Source organism: Saccopteryx bilineata, chromosome 5 (genome assembly GCF_036850765.1).
Source record: "Saccopteryx bilineata isolate mSacBil1 chromosome 5, mSacBil1_pri_phased_curated, whole genome shotgun sequence".
Classification (NCBI taxonomy): Eukaryota; Metazoa; Chordata; class Mammalia; order Chiroptera; family Emballonuridae; genus Saccopteryx; species Saccopteryx bilineata.
The window spans coordinates 209,946,277-209,970,769 of record NC_089494.1 but is presented as its reverse complement, the minus strand read 5'-3'; the positions used below and the strand labels follow the sequence as shown (position 1 = coordinate 209,970,769).

The window sequence follows — 24,493 nt, the reverse complement described above, 5'->3', positions numbered from 1 at the left end:
TTACTAGCAGTGTCAAAGAATAATTTAAAAACTTGATTTTCCTTAATCACTTTACCTTCCATTGTGAATGTGATTTCTAAAGAAATGAAACAGTTAAAACTTACAGGTTTTGTTATTTTCTTGTTCTTTTTGCCTGAATCCCTAACCTTGCCCACAAAGCCTCAAGATGTAGGTAAGAAATTTACTTGTGTATCAGCTAAGGAATGACTAAATTGGGATAATTTCTGTTTTTTTTTTTAACTTGTATTCTTTCAATTTCATTTTTCATTTTTATTTTTCTCTCCCTCACCCCTGCTAGTTTCTATGTGCTGATCAGATATTCTGAACTATCCCAGATTTTGTGTTTTGGTGGTCATATTACCCATTCTATAGTCAGAGACAGTTATCATACCCAGCAAATGGTCACCAGTCTTATGTCAGTATAAAAAAGTTTTACTAGAAGATAGAATTTGGATTTGAAAATACTCCTATTTGTTGCTAATGTGTATAGTGTGTGATAACAGTGGAACACTAGATTTGAGTTGGAATTCTTCTGGAACCTTTAGTTGTTCAACATATCTTCCAACTGGGTAGAAAATACCTTTTGCTTATGCAGGAATGTGCTTCCTGCAACTGTTCAGTTTATAAATCTCCCTAAGCCTGAGGTGAGGGGTGGATGAGTTGAGCAAAGAAAGCCAAAAGAGAGAGAGAGAGAGAGAGAGAGAGAGAGAGAGAGAGAGAGAACTCATGAACATGGAAACAGTGCAGTGACTGCTGGGGTAGGGGAGAGGGTGGGGAGGGTATGGGGGAATAAATGGTGATGGAGGGAGACATGAGTTGGGGGTGAGCACACAGTATGGTGTACAGAAGATGTGTTGTAGAATTGTGCACCTGAAACCTTATAATTTTGTTAACCAGTGTTATCTCAATAAATTCAATTAAAAATAAATTTCTTCCAAGTCCTATACATCCCCTGCCTGCAAGCCTGGCCAAGGCAATGTCAATCTGGAGGAAAAGGGGACTTTTATATTTCTTCTACCCAAATGGGGAGTATTTTGTCCTTCATCTTATCAGAGGAGGTGTCTTTTTGTAATCTCTCTGGCCTGGAAAGAGCATCAATTTTAACTTACACAAAGGCAACATAAGTGTCATGTCATGGTGTCCCTGAAGATGAAGAATGTGTCTTACTCAATCTGATACCCCACAGTACCTGCGAGGGAGACCCAGTCACAGTGCTTGAATAAGAGAAGTCACTCTGCAGTTTTCCTTCTCAGTTGCCCCTTTTAACAACCTGTTAAAAATTCTACTGATTTTTGTCTCTGATATATTTTGCATCTATGTTTTTCTTTGCATTTCCATTGTTCTACCAAAATCCATGTCTTGCTGACTTCTTAATTAAACAATTGCAAATGTCTCCTGATAGATTTCCACTTTTTTCCATCCATTCACTCATTCTTACATCACTCTATTTGACAAATAGTTTTTGTCACTTTTTATTTATCAGGCACTGTGGAAATCTCAACATATTATTAGATATACTACTACCTCGCTGGTATTTCTTAGCATATAAAAATAATAATTTTATATAAACATTTCATTCGCTCTTTATGGCTTCTAATTGAAACCCAAACTCTCAGTTTTCCTTGCAAGACCCCCATAATCTGAACACATATCCTTCTTATCTCAGGTTCCACTATACTTCTTTTTGACCCAAATTCTCATCATAGTGGATTAACTGGCTTTCCTTAAAAATATCCCAAGATTTTTCAACTTTGCGCTTTTACTTACATTGTTCTATCCACCCAGAATAATGAGGCTCTTTATATTTCTGTTAGTTGAGACCTTGAACATTTCTTCAGATTCAACTCATATGCCATCTCCTCCTATGTTCCATATCTAGTCTTCACCCAGGGATCACAAAGCATTCCTGTCAGATACTTACCTACATTATTTGAGAATGTCATATACATTTCATTTTTTATTTTTCAATTACAGCTTACATTTAATACTATTTCTATTAGTTTCACGTATACAGCATAGTGGGAGTAAGAAATACAAATTAGAAGTTAAAAACAATTAAGAGGATGTAAAGTACAACATATGGATGAACTGTAATCAATAATGTTGAAATAACTATGTATGGTGCTATGTGGGAACTGGAAATATTGGGGGGAAATATGATACTTTGTAAAGTACAGTATATGATTGTCTAACCTCTATGATGTCATATACATTTTAAATTGGATTAGAGATAATCATATTTCTGAGTCATTTGCACTGTGATAGGACTTAGGAAGCTGAGGTCCAAGGGAGATGTCTTAGTCATCATTGATTGCTGCATAATGTGCAGCACAAACTTTGCAAAAGTAAGGACTCCGTATAAGTAGTCTATATGGATAAATGTAAATGTTCTCAAATAATGCTCATTGGGAGGGAATCAATGATCTGAGATTAGTCCAGAGATCACCTAAATACATGTGTCCAGCCAGCATTGGAAATTATACTGAGCACCAGCATGCACAGCAGCTCTTGCTTGGTTCTGTTGTAGCATTACATCACCTATCAGTTTAACTTCACATTACTTTCATGGTCATACATGGTAAATACTTAACATGGAGATGGTGTTTGTGTTTGATATTTGTGGCTGGGAAGCCATCAATAACAAATCTAAAGTGTAGTCAGTTTGAGATTAATTCAAGTCAATTCAACTTAATGAATACATTTTGTGCACGTCATCAGCTGTGATTAAGATCCTATCTTTGGTTCACATGACTTATTTCCTTCGTGTTAAATATATCAAATTATTTTCTACCATTAGTTCTCTACTTTATACTTTATAAATTTAGACATCTTTATAGATATTTATTGGCAAAATGTTAAAATACCAGGCTATATAATAATTTAAATATCTTTGATTTTCAGATAATTTTGGTACCACCCAGAAATTTATAGAGCAGAATCTTGGATATATGTGAGTTTCTCTAAACTCTTTTTGATGATGGTGGTATTTATCATAATCTTACTTGATATATCCCAGAATGATTAGTGCTTCTCAAAAAGAATTTAATTTAAATGAAACTATATCAAAAAAAGTAAATACAGTATTAATCAACATATTCAAGTGAGTTAATTGAATTGTCAGGAAGTTGTACAATTTATAGCCTCACATTTTGATAATTTCCTGAGGCTAGTCCACGAGTGAATATCCCTATGAGTTTGTTGGACATATCTGGAAATTCTGCAGGTAATCACTGTATACTCTGTGTGGGCTGTTTCAGAACCATCATTACCTTTGCTCAGTATATTCAGGAGGCATCCTTTGAGGAAGTAGAAATGTTGGCAAAATCCATGACGGAATATAAAGATGAATGCTTAGCCAACATGACACTTCCTATGTGTTCAAAATTTCCTGTAAGTAAATTGTTTGCATTTTTTACACAAACAAATTTATTTGTCAACACTGAGCAAATTTGAGAATTTTTGATTTGAAAATCTAGAAAGAGAGATACTCTGTGCCCCTCATTTTTATTTTGCCTGGCTTCCGTATTTAGGATAAGGTAGTTTCCTAGGAGAGAAGCAATTCTGTATTATGATGCACAAGAGTATTTGCCCATGACCTTTCAGTCCATGCCATATGTATTGTATAAAGGCATAGGACAGCCATAAGCCTGGCAGAGTACACAGAAGTACAGTTCCTCTCCTTAGCTGCCTCCCTCAGTATCTACTCTATCACACCTTCTTTTCTTGGTCTTTCCCACATAGCCACCACATACATCTTCAGAAAAGTATTACTGAACACCACTACTAAGCACTTTACCAGCACATCCACACTTTGACCTTGTCACCTTAGGAGAGGAGGGAAAAGTTTTTATGTAAGGGAAATATAAGCATCAAAGAAAAAGTAAGAGGTTAAAAAGCCTCAGGATGGGAGAAAGTTTCCCAAAGTATGGAATGGTTGCCAAGGGTGTGTGTCAAGATGCTCTGTTGCTAATATTGGGAAAATTGCAATCTTTTCCCAAAGGGTGCTACTTGCTAAGCATTGTATCATCTGAGAAGGTTGAGGAAATTTACAATGAATGAAAAGTGTCTTTTACTTCTCTGTTGTTCAGAATGATGTTTTCATGGAAAAAATATGTGCTATGGAGGGGCTTCCGCAAAAGCATAATTTTTCACACTGCTGCAGTAAGACTGACTTTGAAAGAAGACTCTGCTTCTTCCGCAATAAGAAAGCTGATGTAGGATTTCTGCCTCCTCTCCCTACTTTGGATCCTGAAGTGAAATGTGAGGCTTATAAAAATAACAGTGGATCTTTTCTAAGCAAGTAAGTTTAATTTTAATAGGAAAACAATCTACTTGAAGAATTATTCTTATGCTAAGGAATACCTAATATCTATTCGAAAGGAACATAGTGTTGTTCACTGAGTAATTAATTCATTCAGTATTATTGTGGTCAGATTCTGTGTCCGGTGTTGAGAATACCAACATTAATGAGATATAAAACTTGCTTTCAAAATCCTTTCATTAACGATGTGTATTTTCTAACATGATAAGCCTCAGAATAGAAGTGTGTCTATGGTGACAAATTGCTAGTGGAGGAAATAATATTGATTTCTCAAAGGGAAGGTGCAGCTTTTATAGAGGGTAAACATGAAATTAATAAATGTTTAGCAAAACTCTGTTTTCAGTAGTGCGTTAACAGCAGAATCTGAGACCTTTACTGGAAGCTGATGTACTCATTGAAACCTAAATCACAAGTCTATCTGAACATAAGTGAAGATGATCCCTGAATCTCAGATGGAGTGTGTCTAGGTAGCTGCTCTTTAAACACGGAAGAGAGGGCTGCTGACCTTCTGGCGCATGGGGAGGGAAGGACAAGAACCATATCCCAGTGTTCAGGGTGAGAACTGCAATCATCATTCTTATTTTGGAGTTGGCAATTGAGTGATAAGACTCTAAAAGACTTTTACTGGATCCTGGAAAATGCTGCTTTATATTGAAGACTTCTCTAATGGAAAATACTTCTTCCTTGTACTTTCTTTTCACAACTTGATCTCCTTGCCTTTTCCTGTTTTCTTTCTTTTCCGTTTTCTTCCTCTCCCTTGTCTACTGTTTCTTCATTTCTTTTTTCTTTCCTTCCTTCCCCTCCTTCTCAACCTTCTTTTTCTTTTATAGTTATATCTATGAAGTTTCCAGAAGGAACCCCTTTGTTTTCGCCCCGACACTCCTAACAGTTACAGGTCGTTTTGAGGAAATGACTAAAATGTGTTGCGAGGCAAAAGACAAAGCTAACTGCTTTCGCGCAAAGGTGGGTTTTATGCTTATTTAATGGATAAGGATAAGGAGTCACCCAACACAGCAGATTTTAAATCCATTGGCCACCTGCTGCTGATCTAAAAGTTTTTATTGCCTGAGACCCTTAAAAGACTATTACCCATTTCCAGGGTCTCTCTCTGGCTTTGTCTTCCTTGTGAACGGAAAAAAAACCTCTAGTGAATAAATATTCAGGGTTAAATTTTACATTTTATCTTCTATCATTGACAAATCTTCTTTTTGGCTTACCATGAAATGGAATTATCCAGTAGAAATGAAGGAGCTCACAACTGTATGACTACCTTTCCCACCAAGTCCAATTCAACTACCAGAAAGACTGGCCCCACTTCTTTTTTTTTTTTTGTATTTTTCTGAAGCTGGAAACGGGGAGAGACAGTCAGACAGACTCCCGCATGTGCCCAACCGGGATCCACGGGCACGCCCACCAGGGGCAACGCTCTGCCCACCAGGGGGCGATGTTCTGCCCCTCCGGGGTGTCACTCTGCCGCGACCAGAGCCACTCTAGCGCCTGGGGCAGAGGCCAAGGAGCCATCCCCAGTGCCCGGGCCATCTTTGCTCCAATGGAGCCTTGGCTGCGGGAGGGGAAGAGAGAGACAGAGAGGAAGGGGGGGGTGGGGGGTGGAGAAGCAAATGGGCGCTTCTCCTGTGTGCCCTGGCCGGGAATCGAACCCCGGTCCCCCGCATGCCAGGCCGACGCTCTACTGCTGAGCCAAACGGCCAGGTGGCCCCACTTTTATAATGTGCCATAAATGCATATTTCTTCTGATATATAAATTTACTACAGTAAAAATTCCAAGTTTTGGTATTGCTTGGTTGACATGTAGTTAAGAAATAAGAGAGGTGGAATTTTGCCCTCTCTTCAACAGAATTTTCTCTTTCTCAGGCGTTCCATGTCGTACAATATTTAAAAGCATTGTCTTCTTATCAAAAAAATGTCTGTGGGGCACTTTGGAAATTTGGACCGCAAGTTTTAAAATCTATGTGAGTTTTAGAATATGTGTATTTGCCTCTACTTGTATTTTCTTGTCTGTGTTCCATTGTTGTATTTTTTATTTATATTCTCCTCAGTTCCTCAGTCTATGTGGATAGCTCAGGACCAGGACATAATGTCTGGGTGAGAAAAGGATGGGAGGTGGGGAAGCCCAGAGAGAAAGAGAGCTACTTCTGAGACATCTTTTGGTTAATTGGGAATCTGAATTAGTTTGGGAATTCCCAATTAGAAAAGAATTTCTCCAAGTACTTTAATATAACAAATCTATCCATCTTTGACCTTAATGACTAAGATAAATTTTATCTCAATTGCTCACCTTAATCCATCAGTAACAGTGCTAGTGAAATGTTTTGAGAAAAATTCTGAGATTTCAAATAGATCAGCAGAAAAGAGCTCCATGATGGATTACCTATCCTGGCCATGGGTTCACAACAAGAGGTAGAGGTCTTTAAAGGATGTGCTTTGCTATAAAAATTATGGAAGAGAACACATTTTTTAGACCTTTTCCCCCTAGTCCTAACTTAGGATTCAAACTATCAGCCAGGATTTTCAAAGTGATCATGAAGGTCATGCAATGTATTAACAGCTATTTGGTAAAGACATCTGTGAAAAAACAAGGGTACTAATGCTTTTTGCAGCTACTTACACTGTAACATCAAATAACTTTCTCTTGTCCTACCTGCTCTTCAAGTTGTTTTAGTGGTGTGTCAATTCTCTTTCCAGATACATTGCTATACTTAGTCAAAAATTCCCCAAGATTGAATTTAAGGAACTTACCTCCCTCCTAGAAGAAGTTTCTTCCAAGTATGATGTGTGCTGTGAAGGGGATGCTGTGCAGTGCATTCGTGGCAGGGTAAATATTCTCTACAACCAACTATAATGGTGATTTGACTCCATTTTTTATTAGGAAGTTGCACTAATGCATGGTTACTTTACCACAATGAAATGAGAATGCAAATAGATTATTAAATAATACATAAAATAAATAAATAATACATGTAAATAATAAAATAAATAAAACATAAAATAAATATACTAAAAAGTAAAATGTTAACAGATAAGCCCAAATAAAACTTTGGGGTTTTCTTAATACATGGGATCGTTTTTAGATTATTCAGTGGACTTTATTTCATATGGCTAAATGTTCTTGATATAAGACTTCAAAAATTTTGAATTTGTGAATATTTATTTAGGCTAGATTGAAGTATTCTTTAATATTGCAAAACCTCTTTTAGAGATTAGAAATTAATAGTAAAGCTCAGAGAATAATTTGTTCCCATTATGTTTTTAAGAGCTGCTTTCTCTGAGTTTCCTCAGGTTATTTAGAAATAGTCTTTCAGAATAAGTGGATATGTTAATTTAAATAACTTTTACTCTATTTTTAAAATTGTTCTTTAAAGGTGTATACTGTAAATATATTGACCTAGTTCAAGTTGTTTATATGTGCAAAGTAACCAATTTCATTAACAATTATCTGATGTTGTAGTTGAAAAGTCAACTTTTTCTTAGTGATTTTTAATTAGTTTTCCCATTTTAAACTTACAGTGAAAAAATGTGCTAGTTAAATAACTTAGATTTTAGAAAATGAAAATATGTATATTCATTTCAAGCAATGGACAACAGATGTCCCCCAAAATATTTTGTTCCTAACCAAACTCCAATTAAAAGCACCATCACTACTATTTATTTTTGTATTGTTTATGTATAGCAATATGGTTTTTAATATTACATACAATGTACTGAATTAGAATAAAATTGAAGATTTTTTTATAGAGTTTGAAGCTGAGAGAAAGAGATTCTATTATATCCTTAATATCTTATTTGATACCTTTATAGAGAAATAAGAGGAATTGAATTGTAGTTTATTCAAAATAAAAATGAATTCCAGACAATAAGATATGTGTTGCCTTGGATGATAATGGCCTTGGGTGAGATGTGTACAGTATATGTTTGCAAAGACTGGCTCTCTGTGGTTTATTGAAAACTTGGTGCCAACTCCCATTACACTTTTTATCTCAACCCAGAGTTTCATTCCATTCTTCACCCTCAGCGCACCCCAGAAAAAGATTCTAGGTGGGAGAAACAGCTTGAGCAAAGTCAGAAGGGCCTGGAATAGCCTGGTGTTTTGATGGAACTCAATATAGTTCATGTGGAGATGGAGCACAGAGTAAGAAGAATGCGTAGCCTCATTCTGAGAGTCTACAGAAGAAACTAGGGGCCAGATCAGCTTTTTAAAAATTATCCAACTAATATGTAAATAAGATAACTTCACCCTCTATCTTATTCTCACAACTTTATGTGGAGATCAGGATGAGGGATAGGAGAAGGGATAGGGTAATATTTTTTATTTTGTACATTGTTTGATAATTTGAACAGCTTCTAATTAATAATATCCATTGGAAAATGACACCGAGTAGAGTAACTTCTTATATTTCAGAAGTCTTTATCTTGTAGTTGCTGTTAGTGGTTCATATGCTTACCATTCTTTCTTTTACTTATCAAATATTTACTGAGTTCCTACTATGTTCTTGGCAATGTAGTTTCAGGCCACAAGTGAAGAAATCTAGGAATATAGACATTGAGGTAACATGTTTTTGGTGGACCTCATTGAAGCAAAAGAAAACTCATGGGAAGGAAGCAACATGTAGAATTTAAAATGCCAGTATATCAAGGAAGTAGGAGTAAAGTATTTAAAAAATGAATCTTTAACAATAAATGTAAATTTATAAAAAGTCTATTATCATCTAATATCTTGAATAATAAAGCTTGTTTTAATATAAAACTTTATGTGTATTAAATTAATACAAAATTTAAATAAATTTTGTACATCAAAATGAAGCAATTTCAGATTTCATGGTTGGCTTTGCATTCCATTATGAAGGAAAATCCAGCCCTAGCAAAATTGTGAAAATAAATTCATTTCTCATTCTTACTTGGAACAGAGCCAAGTTATGAGCCATATTTGTTCAAAACAAGATTTCATTTCCAACAAAATTAAACAATGCTGTGAAAAGACAATACCAGAGCGTGGCGAGTGCATAATTTATTCAAATAAAGATGACAGACCAAAGGATCTTTCTCTGAGAGAAGCAAAATTTACGGAAAGTGAAAATGTGTGTGAAGAACGAAATGCTGACCAAGATATCTTCATGGCTGAGTAATATAACTCTATATTGAAATTTATAAGGCGAACAGAAACTTATGACTTGGCCTATCTTGGCTAACTTGAGTAGAAGAAGTGGGAACCATGTAAATCATTGGGTATTACATAATTTAAAAACAAATCATGGTTATAGATTATGTAGTTTTACAGAACTTAGAAAATGCAACTGTTATTATAGTTATGGCTAACATTTATTAAGTACCTCCTATGTCCCAGAAAATAGGTCAAATGCTTTATATAGATTATCTATTTCAATTCTTAAGAGGTCATGTAAAAAAAAAGTAATTTCTCCCAATTTTTCAGATGAGCAAGCAGAGAAGCTGAGTAACTGTTCAAAGTTCACAGCTAAAAAATGACAAAGGGTTTGACCTTAGAAATTTTGACCTAAGAGGCTGTAGGCTTAACTACCATGCTATGTCACTCTATAGCTGTTCAGGGGAAGATTAGTGGTCTTAGAACCAAAGGAATAAAATTCGAATCCTAGTTGAGTCACTGAGACAAGTTAACTTCTCTGTGTTTTAATTCATCATATATAAAATTCATGGACTATTCATTCATTCACTCAAAGTTTATTGGTAATGCAATATAATCCAGGAACTTTCCCGGCTTAGACAGGGCTTCTATACCCAGTAAGCTTTCATGGATAGGGAGTGTAACATGAGAGAGATAAACATGTATAAATGAGAGCAGAAAATGTTCTTTTCTTTCTGACAGCACTATGTGTTAAGTAATGTGAGGGCAAAGGAGGAAGTGGTCAATTTTACCTGGAGCCTTACCAAAGGCTTGATCAGGAGGAAGTTCTTGAGGAAATTTTGGTACTCGAGACACAGGCAGTAGAGCATGGGTCAAAGTGTATATGTGACTATAAGAAGGTTATCAGCAGTGACAGACAGGGTAGTGAGAGGCATAAAGGGTCAGATCACACAGGCATGCTAAGTAACAAGATGCTGCTGTAGGGTTTTCACTGAAGAATAAAGAAGGACAAAATCACTTTTGTTTTTTAGAAATTTCATCTGGAATGAATTCCAGTATGGGGGTTAGGTGGTTGGGTAAGTAGTTTTCAGATTCAATGAGATGGGAAGTATGGGTGAAGAAGCAGGTTTTGGGGTAAAATAGTATGTTTGGATCTACACACATTGATTTTGGGATGCTTGTAAAATACTATTGGGATTGTCATGAGACAATTTTATATAACAACCTGGAGCTCTGGAAGGAGGCCTAGACTAAAGATTAAGTCTATTGAATACTTACCAAATTTTAAGTGTTTCTCATTCACTAACAAGTTTAATTTTCAAATCAACCATCTGAAGTCAGAACATGTTTATTATTTTCATTTTATAAGCAAGAAAACTGAAGCACAGAGGTTAAATAACTTGTGCCAAAGTCACAGAACAAATATATGGTAAAACCAGGATTCAAATGCAAGCAGTCTGACTCCAGACTCCTGTTCTTATACTCATTGTGATCTATTGCTTCTCACAAGTCATTGATACTAGGTCAAATGAAAGTAAACCAAATGATAGGTGGAATGCATTCCATTTGAACCTGGCACATGTGCTTACCAAATGAAAGCAATTTTTATCATCATCATCATTATCTCATCATCATCGCTATTACAACATAGAATCATAGATAGTGTTTGAAGTGTGGGGTGAAATGATAGAGCAAGAATGAGCATGTTAAGTCAGAAACAGAGTTTTAAGGAGCAGTCTTTCTTGATGTGAATGTTTGATGCAGGACCTCAACAGATCTGCCAAGCTAGCGTAGGGTTCCCAGGGTTTTTGTTCGCTACATTTTGGTGCTGCAGTTTAGGTATAATTTTATTCTTGAGGAAAGGTCCATGAGTTACTTCAGACATTGAGAGGAGCCTTTTCATTCTCTGAAGGTTAAACACCTCGACGTTAGGGCATGGGGATATATTCTGCAAAAGGGACTGAGAAAGTAGATGGAGAAGAAAGAGAGACGATGTTAGAAAAACTAAGATCAGTCAAGACAGTCAAAGGCTGCAAAACAAAAAGGTTAAAAAGAGTTCCCTAGACTTCAAAGGCTCTTGTGAGGTATTGCTCTCACAAAACATGGAAGAACATTTGGATTTATTTTGAATTGATAAGATTCTTTTATGGAGAAGATTGTAAACACCTAAACAGCACAGCTGTGGTACTTAGAGAAAAGCTTTTTATTATTTTTTAAATTTTTATTTTTTATTATGTGGGAGATGAGGAGGCAGAGACAGACTCCTGATAGCTCCCCGATGGGGAGTCATCTGGCAAGCCCTCTATGGGGGCAATGTTCTTCCCATAGGGCTTGCTCTGCTTGGCAACAGGCAACTTGCTGCAACCAAGCCATGGTTGAGAGAGAGAGAGAGAGAGAGAGAGAGAGAGAGACAAGAGGAGGGGTAGAGAAGCAGATGGTACCTCTTCTGTGTGTCCTGACAGGGAATTGAACCTGGGACATCCACATGTTGGGCCCATGCTCTGCTTTACCAGAGAAGAGTCTTAAGAAGAGAGTTTTATAGTTTAAAAAAGGATGGAGTAGGCATCCCATGGAACCTAGGTTCAATTTCCATACTTCCGTTAAGAGCAAGGTGCTCAACTGTCAGGGACTTAATTTCCTCAGTTATAAAACAGTCGTTATCTTGAGGACTAAGCAAATCTAAATGAGAAAGTATTTATAGGGGCCAGGAAGCGTATCTTTATCTCTTACCTCCAAAGGTTGTCCAGTGTCTTACCACCTGCTTGAGCTTCAGTGCTAGCCTCTCTGCTCTCCCTTTCCCACTTTCTCCCCAAATCACACCCACCTATGTATGCCCTTGGGGCTTCTCACTAAGGCCGTGGAAACAACTGCCAATAATTCAGAGCTGCAGGGGTGATGACTCCCATATTTAACAAGTGATAGGATGACATCATGGACAAAACTTGCTCCACAATCTCTCACCAAGGTAGCACTGGGAGTGGGGAGAAAGACCTATTTTCACCGTCTCAAGTTATAAATCTGAATGCATTTTCCCGGCAGAGTTATACTGGATACGCCTTTTCTAAAGTTTTGGTGATATGATATACTGTTTCTGATGCTTTATGGATTAAGTCATCATATTCATTCTAAATAACTCTAGCAATGCTATACTCTAAGTAATAACATCATTAGTTTAAAATATAATATAAATGAGAGTCTAGGTAAAAAGATTGCTTGTAGTCAAAATGCCCTCTTAAATCACTCCCTGACCAAACCAGAGGAGCATTTGAGGGCAGACTCAGAATTAACTCTGACCAAACTAAAAGATAGCAGGATTTGGTGCTTCGCTCTTTCTCTAAGTTGTAATATACAAAATGTTTTACACATCACAGGTTTCTTTACGAATACTCAAGGAGACATCCGGAACTGTCAACTCCAGAGCTTTTAAGAATTGCTCGAGTGTACGACGATCTCCTGAAAGAGTGTTGCAGCACAGAAAACCCTCCACACTGTTACAGGGATGCGGTAGGTTCCATCCTGTAGGCTCAGAGAAATAAACAAGAAAATAAGTCAACAAAACAAACACAAAAAAATTGATACAAAGTTTTACTTTAGTCTGGGGGTGGAAATGTGATTGACCAGTCTGAGTTTACTTTAAATTCAATGCAAACTAACCATTGGGAAGACCAAAATCCTTAGTTTGGGTTCTGCATAATAATTTAAACTACTAATCTTGTGTGTTGATGCAAAAAAACTGTTCCCATTAAACGTTTATATATTTTTTATGCACTCTGCATTTTATTGAGCCATATTGGGTATTTTTATGATTGTAAAAGTAATAAATGATTATGAAAGGTGATTCAAAAAGTACCAGAGTTACAAAAAATAAAAACTTTCTAATTCCATCACCCAAAAATAGCTATAATTAACATTTTTATCTTTTCAGTGAAAATATGCACATACGTACATGTATATGTTCAAAAATAAGATTGGAATAATATTTCTATTTTTTTTTCAGAGACAGAGAAAGAATCAGAGAGAGGGATAGATAGGAACAGACAGACAGGAACAGAGAGAGATGAGAAGCATCAATCATCAGTTTTTCGTTGCGACACTTTAGTTGTTCATTGCTTGCTTTCTCATATTTGCCTTGACCACGGTCCTTCAGTCGAATGAGTAGCCCCTTGCTCGAGCCAGCGACCTTGGGTCCAGGCTGGTGAGCTTTGCTCAAGCCAGTTGAGCCCTTGCTGAAGCTGGTGACCTTGGAGTCTCAAACCTGGGTCTTCCGCTTCCCAGTCCGATGCTCTATCCACTGTGCCACTGCCTGGTCAAGCTGGAATAATATTTCTTAAGGAATTTTTAGATACCTTTTTTATTTAGTGTCATAGTCAACTTCTTATCATTAAATGGACTTCAAAATGTACTTTGGTTTAAATAATAGTATACCATAATAATAATTTATTTAAGTGATTTTCTACTGTGTTGGGCATTCTGGATGTTTAGTTAGGTTGTTTTTTATTTTCTATATGACCCTGAAATATCTCTTCATTCATTCGTATTAATATTTGTTGTTAATTATTTTCTTAAAATAGATTATGAGAAGGAAAACATTTAATACAAATGGCCAAGTAATTTCTAGACTATTTTTACCACCATATAGTCCTATAACAAAGTATGAAGATGCTCATTTTACTCCTACCTTCACTAGCATTGCACATGGAGATTAACTTTACTAGTTTTATATGTAAACAATTAGCATGTTTTAAGCAAATACTTTTTAAAAATGAAATTTAAACTTTTTCCATGTAACTTTAGATATAATAGCTAGAAGTTTTCTATAAACAATTTGTTTATGTCTTACTCATTTTCCAATTGAAATTGGTGTTTTTAATATCAATTCATATATACCTCTTATGTATTATAGAAATGACTTGACATTTCTGATTTCTCATTTATGTGATATGCATTGCTTTTGATTTATTTAAAAAATTTCTTCCACCTGCCTTAAAAAACCAGTTTACACACATTCATATTTGAGCAAGGAAGTAAGAAGACTGGAGTTTCAGTAAAATTCTGCTGCTGTCCTTAATGAGGAGGTTTTCTGATCCTTAAATAAATCATACCACTATAAAAAAACTTATTTTTTACACGGAGACACCGTTTGTCCACAACATCTGCCCGCTGGTGTGTAGTTTTCGCTCTGGTGTCTGCTCAGACGGTGTCCAAGTTCATGTCTCATGAGAAAGAGAGTTTGCCAAATATTTGAAGACAATTATTAGAGGTTTTGATTTCCAATTCTTAATAATAAAAAATGGCATAAAATAAAAGTAAATGGGATTTAAAATATTATGTAGCAATGCTGCTTACTATCTGGGTAATTCTAGGCAACTCACTACTTCACAAGGCCAATTTCCTTTATGTAAAAACAGCTAAACAACTGCTCTAGCCACTTCAAAGTGAGACTTGAATATGATGATTGTCACCATAAGATTAAAATTCTACTGTACTTTGTAAACTGGAAGGCTTCAAAAAATATATACAAAATAATGATTCTGAAAAATTTGGACTTCCATATTTAATCAAAAACATATTTATTTATAATTGATGAGATTCATAATTTTATACAGAGAGATAAAGCAAAATACCCTCAATTTAGTGAGTAATGTATAATAATGATAGAAAAAATGTAAATAAAAAAGCTATCTGACAAGTGAAAGTGAGGTTGATGGTTAAAGTTTAGATAAAAATATTCATAAATATGATTGCTCTTATTTTCAGGAAAGCAAATTCAGTGAGACAACTGATAAAAGCCTCAAAATAGTGCAACAAGAATGTGAATATTTACAGAATTTGGGAATGGATGACTTGAAATACCAGTAAGTTGTTTGCACAAGTAGGTTAATACTTGTTATCAAGATAAAATAAAGAGAGCTACCAACTATCAATATTGTAGCTCAGTCATTCAGCCCTGGTAAATTCATAAACTCTGAAAAAGAATAAAGCCATAAAAGTCAACATACATTGAGCTGCTATATTAAGCCCTTACTAGGAAGGAGGCTAGAAATTAAAGAAATATAAGATCCTGGAAAAATTGATTCTATAATGCTTTAGTTTTTGTTTAGACTTGCCTTTCTTACTCTCAACCAAGAATTTCTGGACTTTTTTCCCATTTAGGGGTGAGGGCCGGGGTGAAACAAACTTTAGGTTGTTACAATTTCCAAAGGAAAGAATGGTTTGCCCAAGATTCAAGTCCATCTTACTGAGTTTATAGAAATAATTCTGGATTTGCTCAATACGTTATTTATTTTTTAGTGCTCTCCTGAGCATTCATGAGTAATATGCATTTTATTCTGGATTTCCTTAATTAATTACCTTACTAATATAGCATGTGTTGAAACCAAACATCTTCAAATCAAAACAAAATACAGTTTAAAAATACAATTTAATTATTTCTGCAATCTAGTTGTTTGCTGAAGAGTCACTCAGCCAATTAAAGATCTTAGTTTCCTTTATTTTAGATTATCCTTTTCCAACATGCATTAATTAAATTCTCTCTTTGAAATATTTATTACCTATGCAAGAAATTTCAAGCAAATTTTTACATAATAGCCAAGATATTTGCTGCCAAGGAGCTCCTAATCTCACAGGTAAAATAGGATGAACAAATCTGAGAGTTTTTGAGATCACCATGAAATTAGAAGGAAGTAAAAATATAGAAATCTTGGAGGCAGGGTGATGGACAACAGGGAGTGAAGAGACAGTTCTCTACCTTCTTATGACACAGCTGAGGCTCCCATTGTCCTTACATTGATTGTAACTTTAAAAGGATAAGACTTCAAGTAGTTAGACAAGGGACAATGGGTATCTGCTTCATTCAGAACCAAACCGACAAATGTCCTTTCAGCTACTTTATCAAACTCACAAAGACAGCCCCTCAGCTCTCCACTGATGAAGTGATCTTTCTTGGCGAGGAAATGGTGACAGCTCTGACCACCTGCTGCACGCTGAGTGAGGAGTTTGCCTGCGTTGATAATTTGGTGAGCATGTACCCGACTATTCTTAAAGAATTTATTTTTATACCCTTATTGCTTTATAGCAATTAATCTGTCTTCCCCTCGTCATTGTTTCCAACATCGTTAAGTAAAGAATGTCAAGCATTCTTTTCGGCTCAGTGAATCAAAATCTTAAGAAGATAAAGAGAATGTCTTAAATATTTTCGTGGAGCTTCTAAATCATCTTTTTTACTTCTGCTTATTTATATTAGAAGTAATTTGTTAGGGCTGATGTTTTAGGAATCAAAATGATGTTTTAGGATCAGATAGAAACCTTTATAATTTTAAGTAATATTGCGAATTCTCCCTCTTGCCCCACCAGGTCAGTAAGGGAATTGCTGCTTCCCACCCAAATGCAAGTTGAGAGTTATTTCTCTGGGGCTGGAGTGAACAGTATCCTGAGAGTTATCTCAGGTCAGGAATAAATCTAAGGGCCACAGTATTTGGCTGCCACATTCATTTAGTTGTTTGCAGGTAGCAACTATATACAAATGTTTGTATATGGTGACTAGAAATTAATCTCTAGGTATTTAAATTGCTATGGCTCAAAATTTTGTTATATGTAATGCCACTTAGGACTCCAGCTTCTACTTTTCTTTGTAAACAATGCCATATATCAATAATAAGTGCATGGGTTTTCTAAGCAAACAGTAAACTTAGGACAACCTATTTACCTAGCCATATTTCAAAACTCCATTCAAATTTTAAGGTCTTATCTGAATTCCAACTTTCATTGGTACAGGTGGATTTAGTTCTTGGAGAGATATGTGGAGTAAATGAAAACCGAACCATCAACCCTGCTGTGGACCACTGTTGTAAAGCCAGCTTTGCCTTTAGAAGGCTCTGCTTTGCGACCTTGGAAGCCGATAAAACATATGTGCCTCCATCTGCCTCTCAAAGTTTATTTAACTTTCACATAGACTTATGTCAGGCTCACCATGAGGAGCTCCAGAGAAAGAAAGACAGGTACTAACATTCTTTTTCATTCATCATTTTCTGCAGCATGAAGACACAAGATTTGTCGCAATGGGGATGTGATTTTGGGGCTACAATTTTGTTTCTTCCATCAAATTATCCTGTCTCTCTAACTCAGAAAACCACCAAAGCCTTTTTAAAATGTTTTTCCCCCCATTGATTTGAGAGGGAGAGAGGAAGAATATGTGGGGGAGAGAGACAGAGAAAGAGAGAGAGAAAGAGAGAGAGAGAGAGAGAGAGAGAGAAGCATCAATTTATTATTCTAGTTATTTGTTCCATTTAGTTGTGCACTAATTGGTTTCTTCTGGTATATGCCCTGATTGGTGGTCAAACACGTGACCTCAGTGCACCAGGAGGCTCTGTCCACTGAACCATCTGGCCAGGGCTGAAAAACACCAGAGCCTGTTGATTGAATTGTTTATATCTGAAAAACTTAGCTAGCCTTTTTCTTTGCTAAGGATGTAGAGTGTCCAGTAGACTGATTTGAAGAAGTGAGTTAAAGTAGCCAGCAGAAAGACTCATAGACAGGATAAAAATGAATAAGATTTTCTTGAGAGAATCTTCCTAGATGTCTGCCCCAAGAATTTCAGTGTTTGAAGAAAAAAGAGATTCAAAAGAGACCGGAATTTTATTTTTATTTTTTAAGGCAATATTATCACTGCCAAGGAATAAGACCTATTTTTTTTTTTTTTTTTAGATTTAGACAGTGTCTGTATCAAGTGGAGTGGGAATAAATTTTCTGGAAAGATCAAAGGAAGTTACATATTCTACATACTGTGATAATTCATACCTCATATATGTTCATTTTTTTATACTATCTTGTTTATAGTTGCATAACCCTACAAAATCCATCCCATAGGTGTAAGAGGAAAATTTCAAGAGACCCTTTCAAAAGTGGAATCTTTTAACTTTTTTTAGTCACCCAAATGAAGACTCCCCAAGATATGTGAAACTGTAACAGGCATTTTAGAGAAAAGAAGCTTAAAAAAGAAATATTTAATTAATTCTCTTCGGCATACTTGGGTCACAGGTTTCTTGTCAACTTAGTGAAGCTAAAGCCTGAGCTCACAGACGAGGAGCTGCGGTCATCGTTTACAGGGTTCAGTAACGTGGTGGACAAATGCTGCAAAGTGGAGGCGCCCGAAGCTTGCTTCAGTGAAGAGGTAGTTATATTTATTTCCCACTGAAATTCTGCTGGTATTTCCCGTCAAATCAAATACAACAAAACTCCTCACAGGATCCTGCTTCTTCCCCGCAATATTTCTGAGGCTGATGCTTGAGAGTACAATTGCTACACAGCTGTTATGCAGCCTGTCTTTAATAGGGTTTTGGCATTGTCTCCTTGGTGACAACGTGGTATAAAAAACGATGTCAGGAAACCCTGGGCTCTGATGCTACCAGTCTTGGCCATGAACTTAAACTGAACTGCAGTTCACCATCTGTAAATGAGGATGGTGATCATTGCCCCTGAAATACACCATTGGTTCATTTCTGCTTTGAATTGCCCATTATTTTAATAAAACAAATAGTCAAACTGACTTGAGGAGGAAATTGATCAGCTTCAAGGGGAGAGGAGAAGAAAGGATATTTGTATGTAAAGTCTCTTAGGGGGCAGCTGTCTCACCTTCCTGTGCCTGGTCACAACATCCCTAGGTTGAGAATACACATGTGTGAAGTAAGGAAGTGGGAGGTATGCATATTGGAGGGAGAGGGGAGAGAGGACACGTGTCTTGCTTGTTCTCACTCCCATGACTGGAGTCTGTGATGAACTCACTGTAGTGTTCCAGGGTCCTCAGGTACCTGTGAAGATTAGCCCCGGTGTATGGCTCCTTGGAAGTACCCCTTCCCATTTTCCAACATTCTTTTTCGCAGTTTCATTCCTAGCAACATCCACTCCACTCCAGACTCCCTCCTGAGTCATGCACACACGTGTTCTTTGTGCACACTCAATACTTCACGCATTCTCACAGGTACATGCCCTCACACACCGCTTCATTATGGTTGAGAGCCCTCTACTTTTCCAACTGAGAGCTTAATCTGTAAGAAAATTTTTTTGGAACAAATCGTTAGTTTTTAAAAAAAATATGCTTAATGTAATTAGAGGCCTTAATCAATATCTAGCACTTACCTGATTGACTGTGTACCTGAGGCCACGTAAAGGGATGGATACATTTGCTGGTGGTTCATAAAAGGCTTGATGTGTCTGAACTCAAGTTCACTTGAAGAAAGAGTATTTACTTCTCCCTGTACAATATATGAATAGCTTATTTTTTCTTTCCAAAATTCAAGGCAACATGTCCCTCTAAATTTAAATCAGGCCTTAAATTTTAATTTCTATATATTATTTGTTTATTTACTTATTTATATTTTTCTCTGTCAGGGTCCAAAATTGGCAGCCAAAAGCCAGGCTTCCTGAGAAACATAAAGTAAAAACCACCACAGGTAATCCTTTCTATCTTAGTCCAATGCCAGATGTATTTATAGCTGCTTTGGTCACCATGGTTTTTCCCCTCGTGTGCTTCAAAGTCTATTTCTGGTTCATCCCACATGCCTTGTACCCAGCAGACCCCAATATTGATCCTGTGACATTTCCTATAACTCTTCGTGGGCTGACACTGCTGCATAGCTGGCACTTCTTACTGTTCAAGCAGTTTTCAAACAGCCCAAAGACACGCTCTCCTCTGCCTCTCTGCTGTTGCACTCAACTCTAGACCAGAAAGGGAGGCAAATGAATGTCTGAATATTGATACAGAGAGGAAGGGTTAGGATGACAGACATGCTTCATTAAGCTTGTTCTAAGAGTCTTGCTGCAGCATTTACATAAAAGCAATGTTTGCAACTTCAAAAAGATACATCAAAGATTCTCTTTCAATTTAGGTAAGGCTCATATACAAACTTTAGGAACAAGATGTTGTGTAGACATAGCAATGATGTTCAATGCCTGGGCGGAGAGATCTGGACCACCACAGAGAGTAGGTTTCTATGTACAGGAGACAAAACATAGTTACCATTAACTATTTTTATATACAGGAGTTTCAATCACCCAAATGATACTATTTTGTACTCCTTTGCTGCATACTATTTTTTCTTTCCAGGTTGTGGAGAAAATGAGGAAGACCAGCTTACCTACTTCCAGATACCCTGTGGTAAATTTCATTCTCTGAAAAGAACACAGGAAAAAGATTCTTCTGGAACCTTTACCTGAAATTGTGTTATTGCAGCAAGCAATAAACAACAAAATTATACAGCTATTTCTTAAAGACTGATAGCAAAATAAAACAACCACGATTTATTTACCCCATCAGCATCTCTGGCTTACTGGCTAAATCTATTCTGTGGAAGGCAGGACTCGAAATAGCATTTGCATGGGCAGAATCCCCACAGATCCTGTTCTTGCTGCTACTGGGAAGAAGGGCAGTTGAGGGCATCTGCATTGCTACCACTGTTACTACTACTACTACCACTAGCTGGCCATGAATATTCCCATGTACCAAACACTATCCTAGGTACTTTTCATGCATTATCTCATTTAATCTTAATGATGCTATCAAATAGACAGTATTTCTATTCCCATTTTACAAACAGGGAATCTGGTACTTGCAGAAGTCAACTGATTTGTTCAGTGTCATATGACTAACAAATTGGCAGAACTGTGGTGTGCCTCCAATTCCAGAAGAATATTCTTAACCCCTGTACACACTATCTCTTAGGTATGACTATGTGAAGTGCCTTATATATAAAACATGTATTTAGAGAGAAGGAAGAGTGACAGTGACTCTTCTGCCCCTCCATTCTAAGCCAGAATTGTTGTTATGTTGGAGATGTGAGTGCATGGCAGTGATGTCTAAGGAGGGGAAGTAGGAGGAGCTGGGAAGCCAAGAAATGAAGGTTGGTTATGGGCTCAGGGTCTGATCATCCTTACCAGTCTCTATACTTTTAAGGCTTTTACTGTTTCAATATCTGAAATTAAACATGATGATCACTTAATAAATAATACTTGAGAATATTCACAGAGTTCTTTTGGTATAGCATTTTGAGTATAGTCTTTGGGATTTTTATTCATTTATTCACAAATATTTATTAGATTCTTATTGTGTATCAGACATTGTGGATACAAATGTGAGCCTATTAGACATGGTTCTTGTGTCTTGCTGGGCAAGGGACAAGGAGCACAAACAAGCAATAAGTTATGATGCCGTAGGTGCAGGGATAGAAAAAAGACCCTGTTGTGGGTGCATACTGCACAGGCACTTAGTCTAAGCTGAAGATGCAGGGTGAGAAAAGAGTGGGTAATTTCAAATTCCTACTGCCATTAACTTGTTGTATGGCTTCAGATAAATTCCTTACAACCTAAGACGTTCATTTCTTTGTGTAGGATAGAAGAATAATCTGCACATCACAAAGGCTTCAAAGGACATATTAAATTAAATTACTATAATATAAAGTACTCAATACAATTGCCAGCAGAGAATAAGTATTTAATTCATGAAGTTATTTTGTCCTTTTACCATTTTCCTAAACACTGTCATTTACTAATGAGGATAACAAGGAAGAACATTTTACTTTTTTTTTTTTTTTTTGTATTTTTCTGAAGCTGGAAATGGGGAGAGACAGTCAGACAGACTCCTGCATGCGCCCGACCAGGATCCACCCGGCACGCCCACCAGGGGTGATGCTCTGCCCACCAGGGGGCGATGCTCTGCCCCTCCAGGGCATCGCTTTGCTGCGACCAGAGCCACTCTAGCGCCTGGGGCAGAGGCCAAGGAGCCATCCCCAGTGCCCGGGCCATCTTTGCTCCAATGGAGCCCTGGCTGCGGGAGGGGAAGAGAGAGACAGAGAGGAAGGAGGGGGTGTGGAGAAGCAAATGGGCGCTTCTCCTATGTGCCCTGGCTGGGAATTGAACCCGGGTCCCCTGCATGCCAGGCCGACGCTCTACCGCTGAGCCAACCGGCCAGGGCCACATTTTACTTAAATAATGGATAAATTCAGCAAATAAGTGAAACAGAACACAATCAGCTAATTCAATCTCATATCTAATGGTGGGTCCTACCATGCTTCCAATACTGTGCTAAGAGCAGCAGCTAACTGTTCCCATCACAAGACTTTTTGTCACAGAGGAAACTGCCATATAACTCTCTACAGATGTACCAGAAAACAAACTAATAGTAACCATTGCAACGTGAGGAGAGAGAAGAATGGTTTATTCAAAACACATATTTTGCATGGAGAAGAAAGGATTCAGAACAATTTACTCTGTATTGCTCAGACAAAACTAATACCAATAAATAAAATGTACCAAAACTTGATGCATGAAGAATTTTCTAGTACTAGAGATGCTTGCAAATGTGATAAGCCTTGTGGTGCACTAGTATCAATACTAATGATTGCATGAACAGTCACCACCCAGGTTTTTGGTGGAATCTAGGCATCCAGTTGTGGTTTTCATAAAGTTCTTTTGAACTCTGTTTCTATGATTTGAACAAGAATTAAGTTTGCTGTGCAAATAATATTTCCTAAAAATCATTGATATGTCTTGTACTTGTATACCTTCTATTTTTTATATTAAAGTTCAGCATGAAGATCTTATTCTCTTTGAGAACATATTCTTTGCTGTCTTTTGAATTCTATCACAAAATTTATTCCCTGCCTTTGCTTAAATAATCTTCACTATTTATCTTTCCTCTGATATGAAATTCCACCATTAGGCACTAATAAAGGATTTAATTAACATTTTTCTGTTTTCAAGAGTCTTACTTTAAAAGGATGGTTCCCCTGAGAACTTAATTTTGTCCAATTATTTAAAAAGAGGAATTAATTTAATGCACATACAACATTTTTTTCCTTGAGTGCCAACTCTAATCAATTAATAGTGGCTGTCTGGTAGCATTATGATGTGAATGATTTTAAGGCTGAGTCTCAGTTCTGAGAAAAAGAATGCAGTCATCAATTAGTAATGTCTACAATGGATGACAGTGATAGCATTCATAGAAGGAAACTTGACTTGAGGTTGGGAACACACAATACAACATACAGATGATGTATTATAGAATTGCATACTTGAAAACTATATAATTTCTTAAAATTTTTTTCTTAAGTGAAAAGTGGGGAGGCAGAAAGACTTCTTCATATGACCTAACCAGAATCTACCTAGCAGACTCCCTGTGGGGCAATGCTTTACCTATTTGGGGCCATTGCACCGTTGTTTGGCAGCTGAACTATTTTAGCATCTGAGGCAGGCCATGGAGACATTCTCAGTGCCTGGGGCCAACTTGCTCCAACTGAGCCATGGCTGAAGGATGGGAAGAGAGACATAGAGAGAAAGGAGAGGGGGAGGGATAGAAAAGCAGATGATAGCCCCTCCTGTGTTCCCTGACAAGGAATCAAACCCAGGACATCCACACGCTGGGCTGATGATCTACCACTGAGCCAACCAGTCAGAGCTACTATATAATTTTATTAACCATTGTCACCCCAGTGAATTTAATCAATGAATCTGCTATATCTAGAGTAATAGGTCCATTTCTGATAGTTCCAGGATGTGAGATTAAAATCTCAAGGAAATGGCTCTAAGAAAGCACAACAAAAGAAATGTGCATTTGGACTGCTTAGAAGACCCTGAAAAGGATTATAAAAATTTGCCAAAGATACTCTTCTGTTTGTTGACCCTGGCTTTTTATCACACATGGTCATCAATATTTTTTAGATTAGCCAATGTATCCCTAATTTAAATAATAACATTCTTGTTTTTCAGGTGAATACATCTCTCTTACTTGTGAAATTTCTTTGACTAGAGGACCAGAAATGAGAATATGTGTGTAACAGAATCAAGCAATAGACTGCCAGCCTTACAGATGATCCTGTCCAAACCCTCCATCCATAAATGAGGAAACTAAGGACAGAAATAGTTAAAGCAGTAACCAGTAATCTCCTATTTCCAAAAATTTTGGACATTCCATTTATTTTAAACTTTTTAAAAATTTTTATTTTATTTATTCATTTTAGAAAGGAGAGAGAGAGAGACAGAGAGAGAGAGAGAGAGAGAGGGAGATA

General features: G+C 36.8%; 1 protein-coding gene across 4 annotated transcripts; it reads left to right on the top strand.

Moving 5' to 3' along the window:
• Positions 1–23,176, top strand: AFM (afamin). 4 transcript variants are annotated; one of them, XM_066232758.1, is made up of 15 exons: positions 1–172; positions 2,902–2,950; positions 3,258–3,390; positions 4,089–4,300; positions 5,152–5,284; positions 6,194–6,291; positions 7,025–7,154; positions 9,244–9,458; positions 12,809–12,941; positions 15,195–15,292; positions 16,321–16,453; positions 17,211–17,434; positions 18,474–18,606; positions 19,824–19,885; positions 20,539–23,176. In XM_066232758.1, the coding sequence occupies exons 1-14, from the start codon at positions 85–87 to the stop codon at positions 19,857–19,859; spliced, it is 1,815 nt and encodes a 604-aa protein (XP_066088855.1). In that variant the 5' UTR covers positions 1–84; the 3' UTR covers positions 19,860–19,885; positions 20,539–23,176. The 4 variants fall into 4 exon arrangements, with proteins under 4 accessions (XP_066088855.1, XP_066088856.1, XP_066088857.1 ...); XM_066232761.1 differs by lacking the exon at positions 3,258–3,390 and having other exon boundaries at positions 118–172; XM_066232759.1 differs by lacking the exons at positions 2,902–2,950; positions 3,258–3,390 and having other exon boundaries at positions 1–168.
• The last annotated feature ends 1,317 nt before the right edge of the window (positions 23,177–24,493 follow it).

Coding starts and splice junctions, on each gene's coding strand:
- AFM (XM_066232758.1), top strand. CDS start 85: ATGAAACAGTTAAAACTTACAGGTTTTGTTATTTTCTTGTTCTTTTTG. Junction 2,951..3,257: donor GAGCAGAATCTTGGATATAT/GTGAGTTTCTCT, acceptor GGGCTGTTTCAG/AACCATCATTACCTTTGCTC. Junction 12,942..15,194: donor CACACTGTTACAGGGATGCG/GTAGGTTCCATC, acceptor TCTTATTTTCAG/GAAAGCAAATTCAGTGAGAC.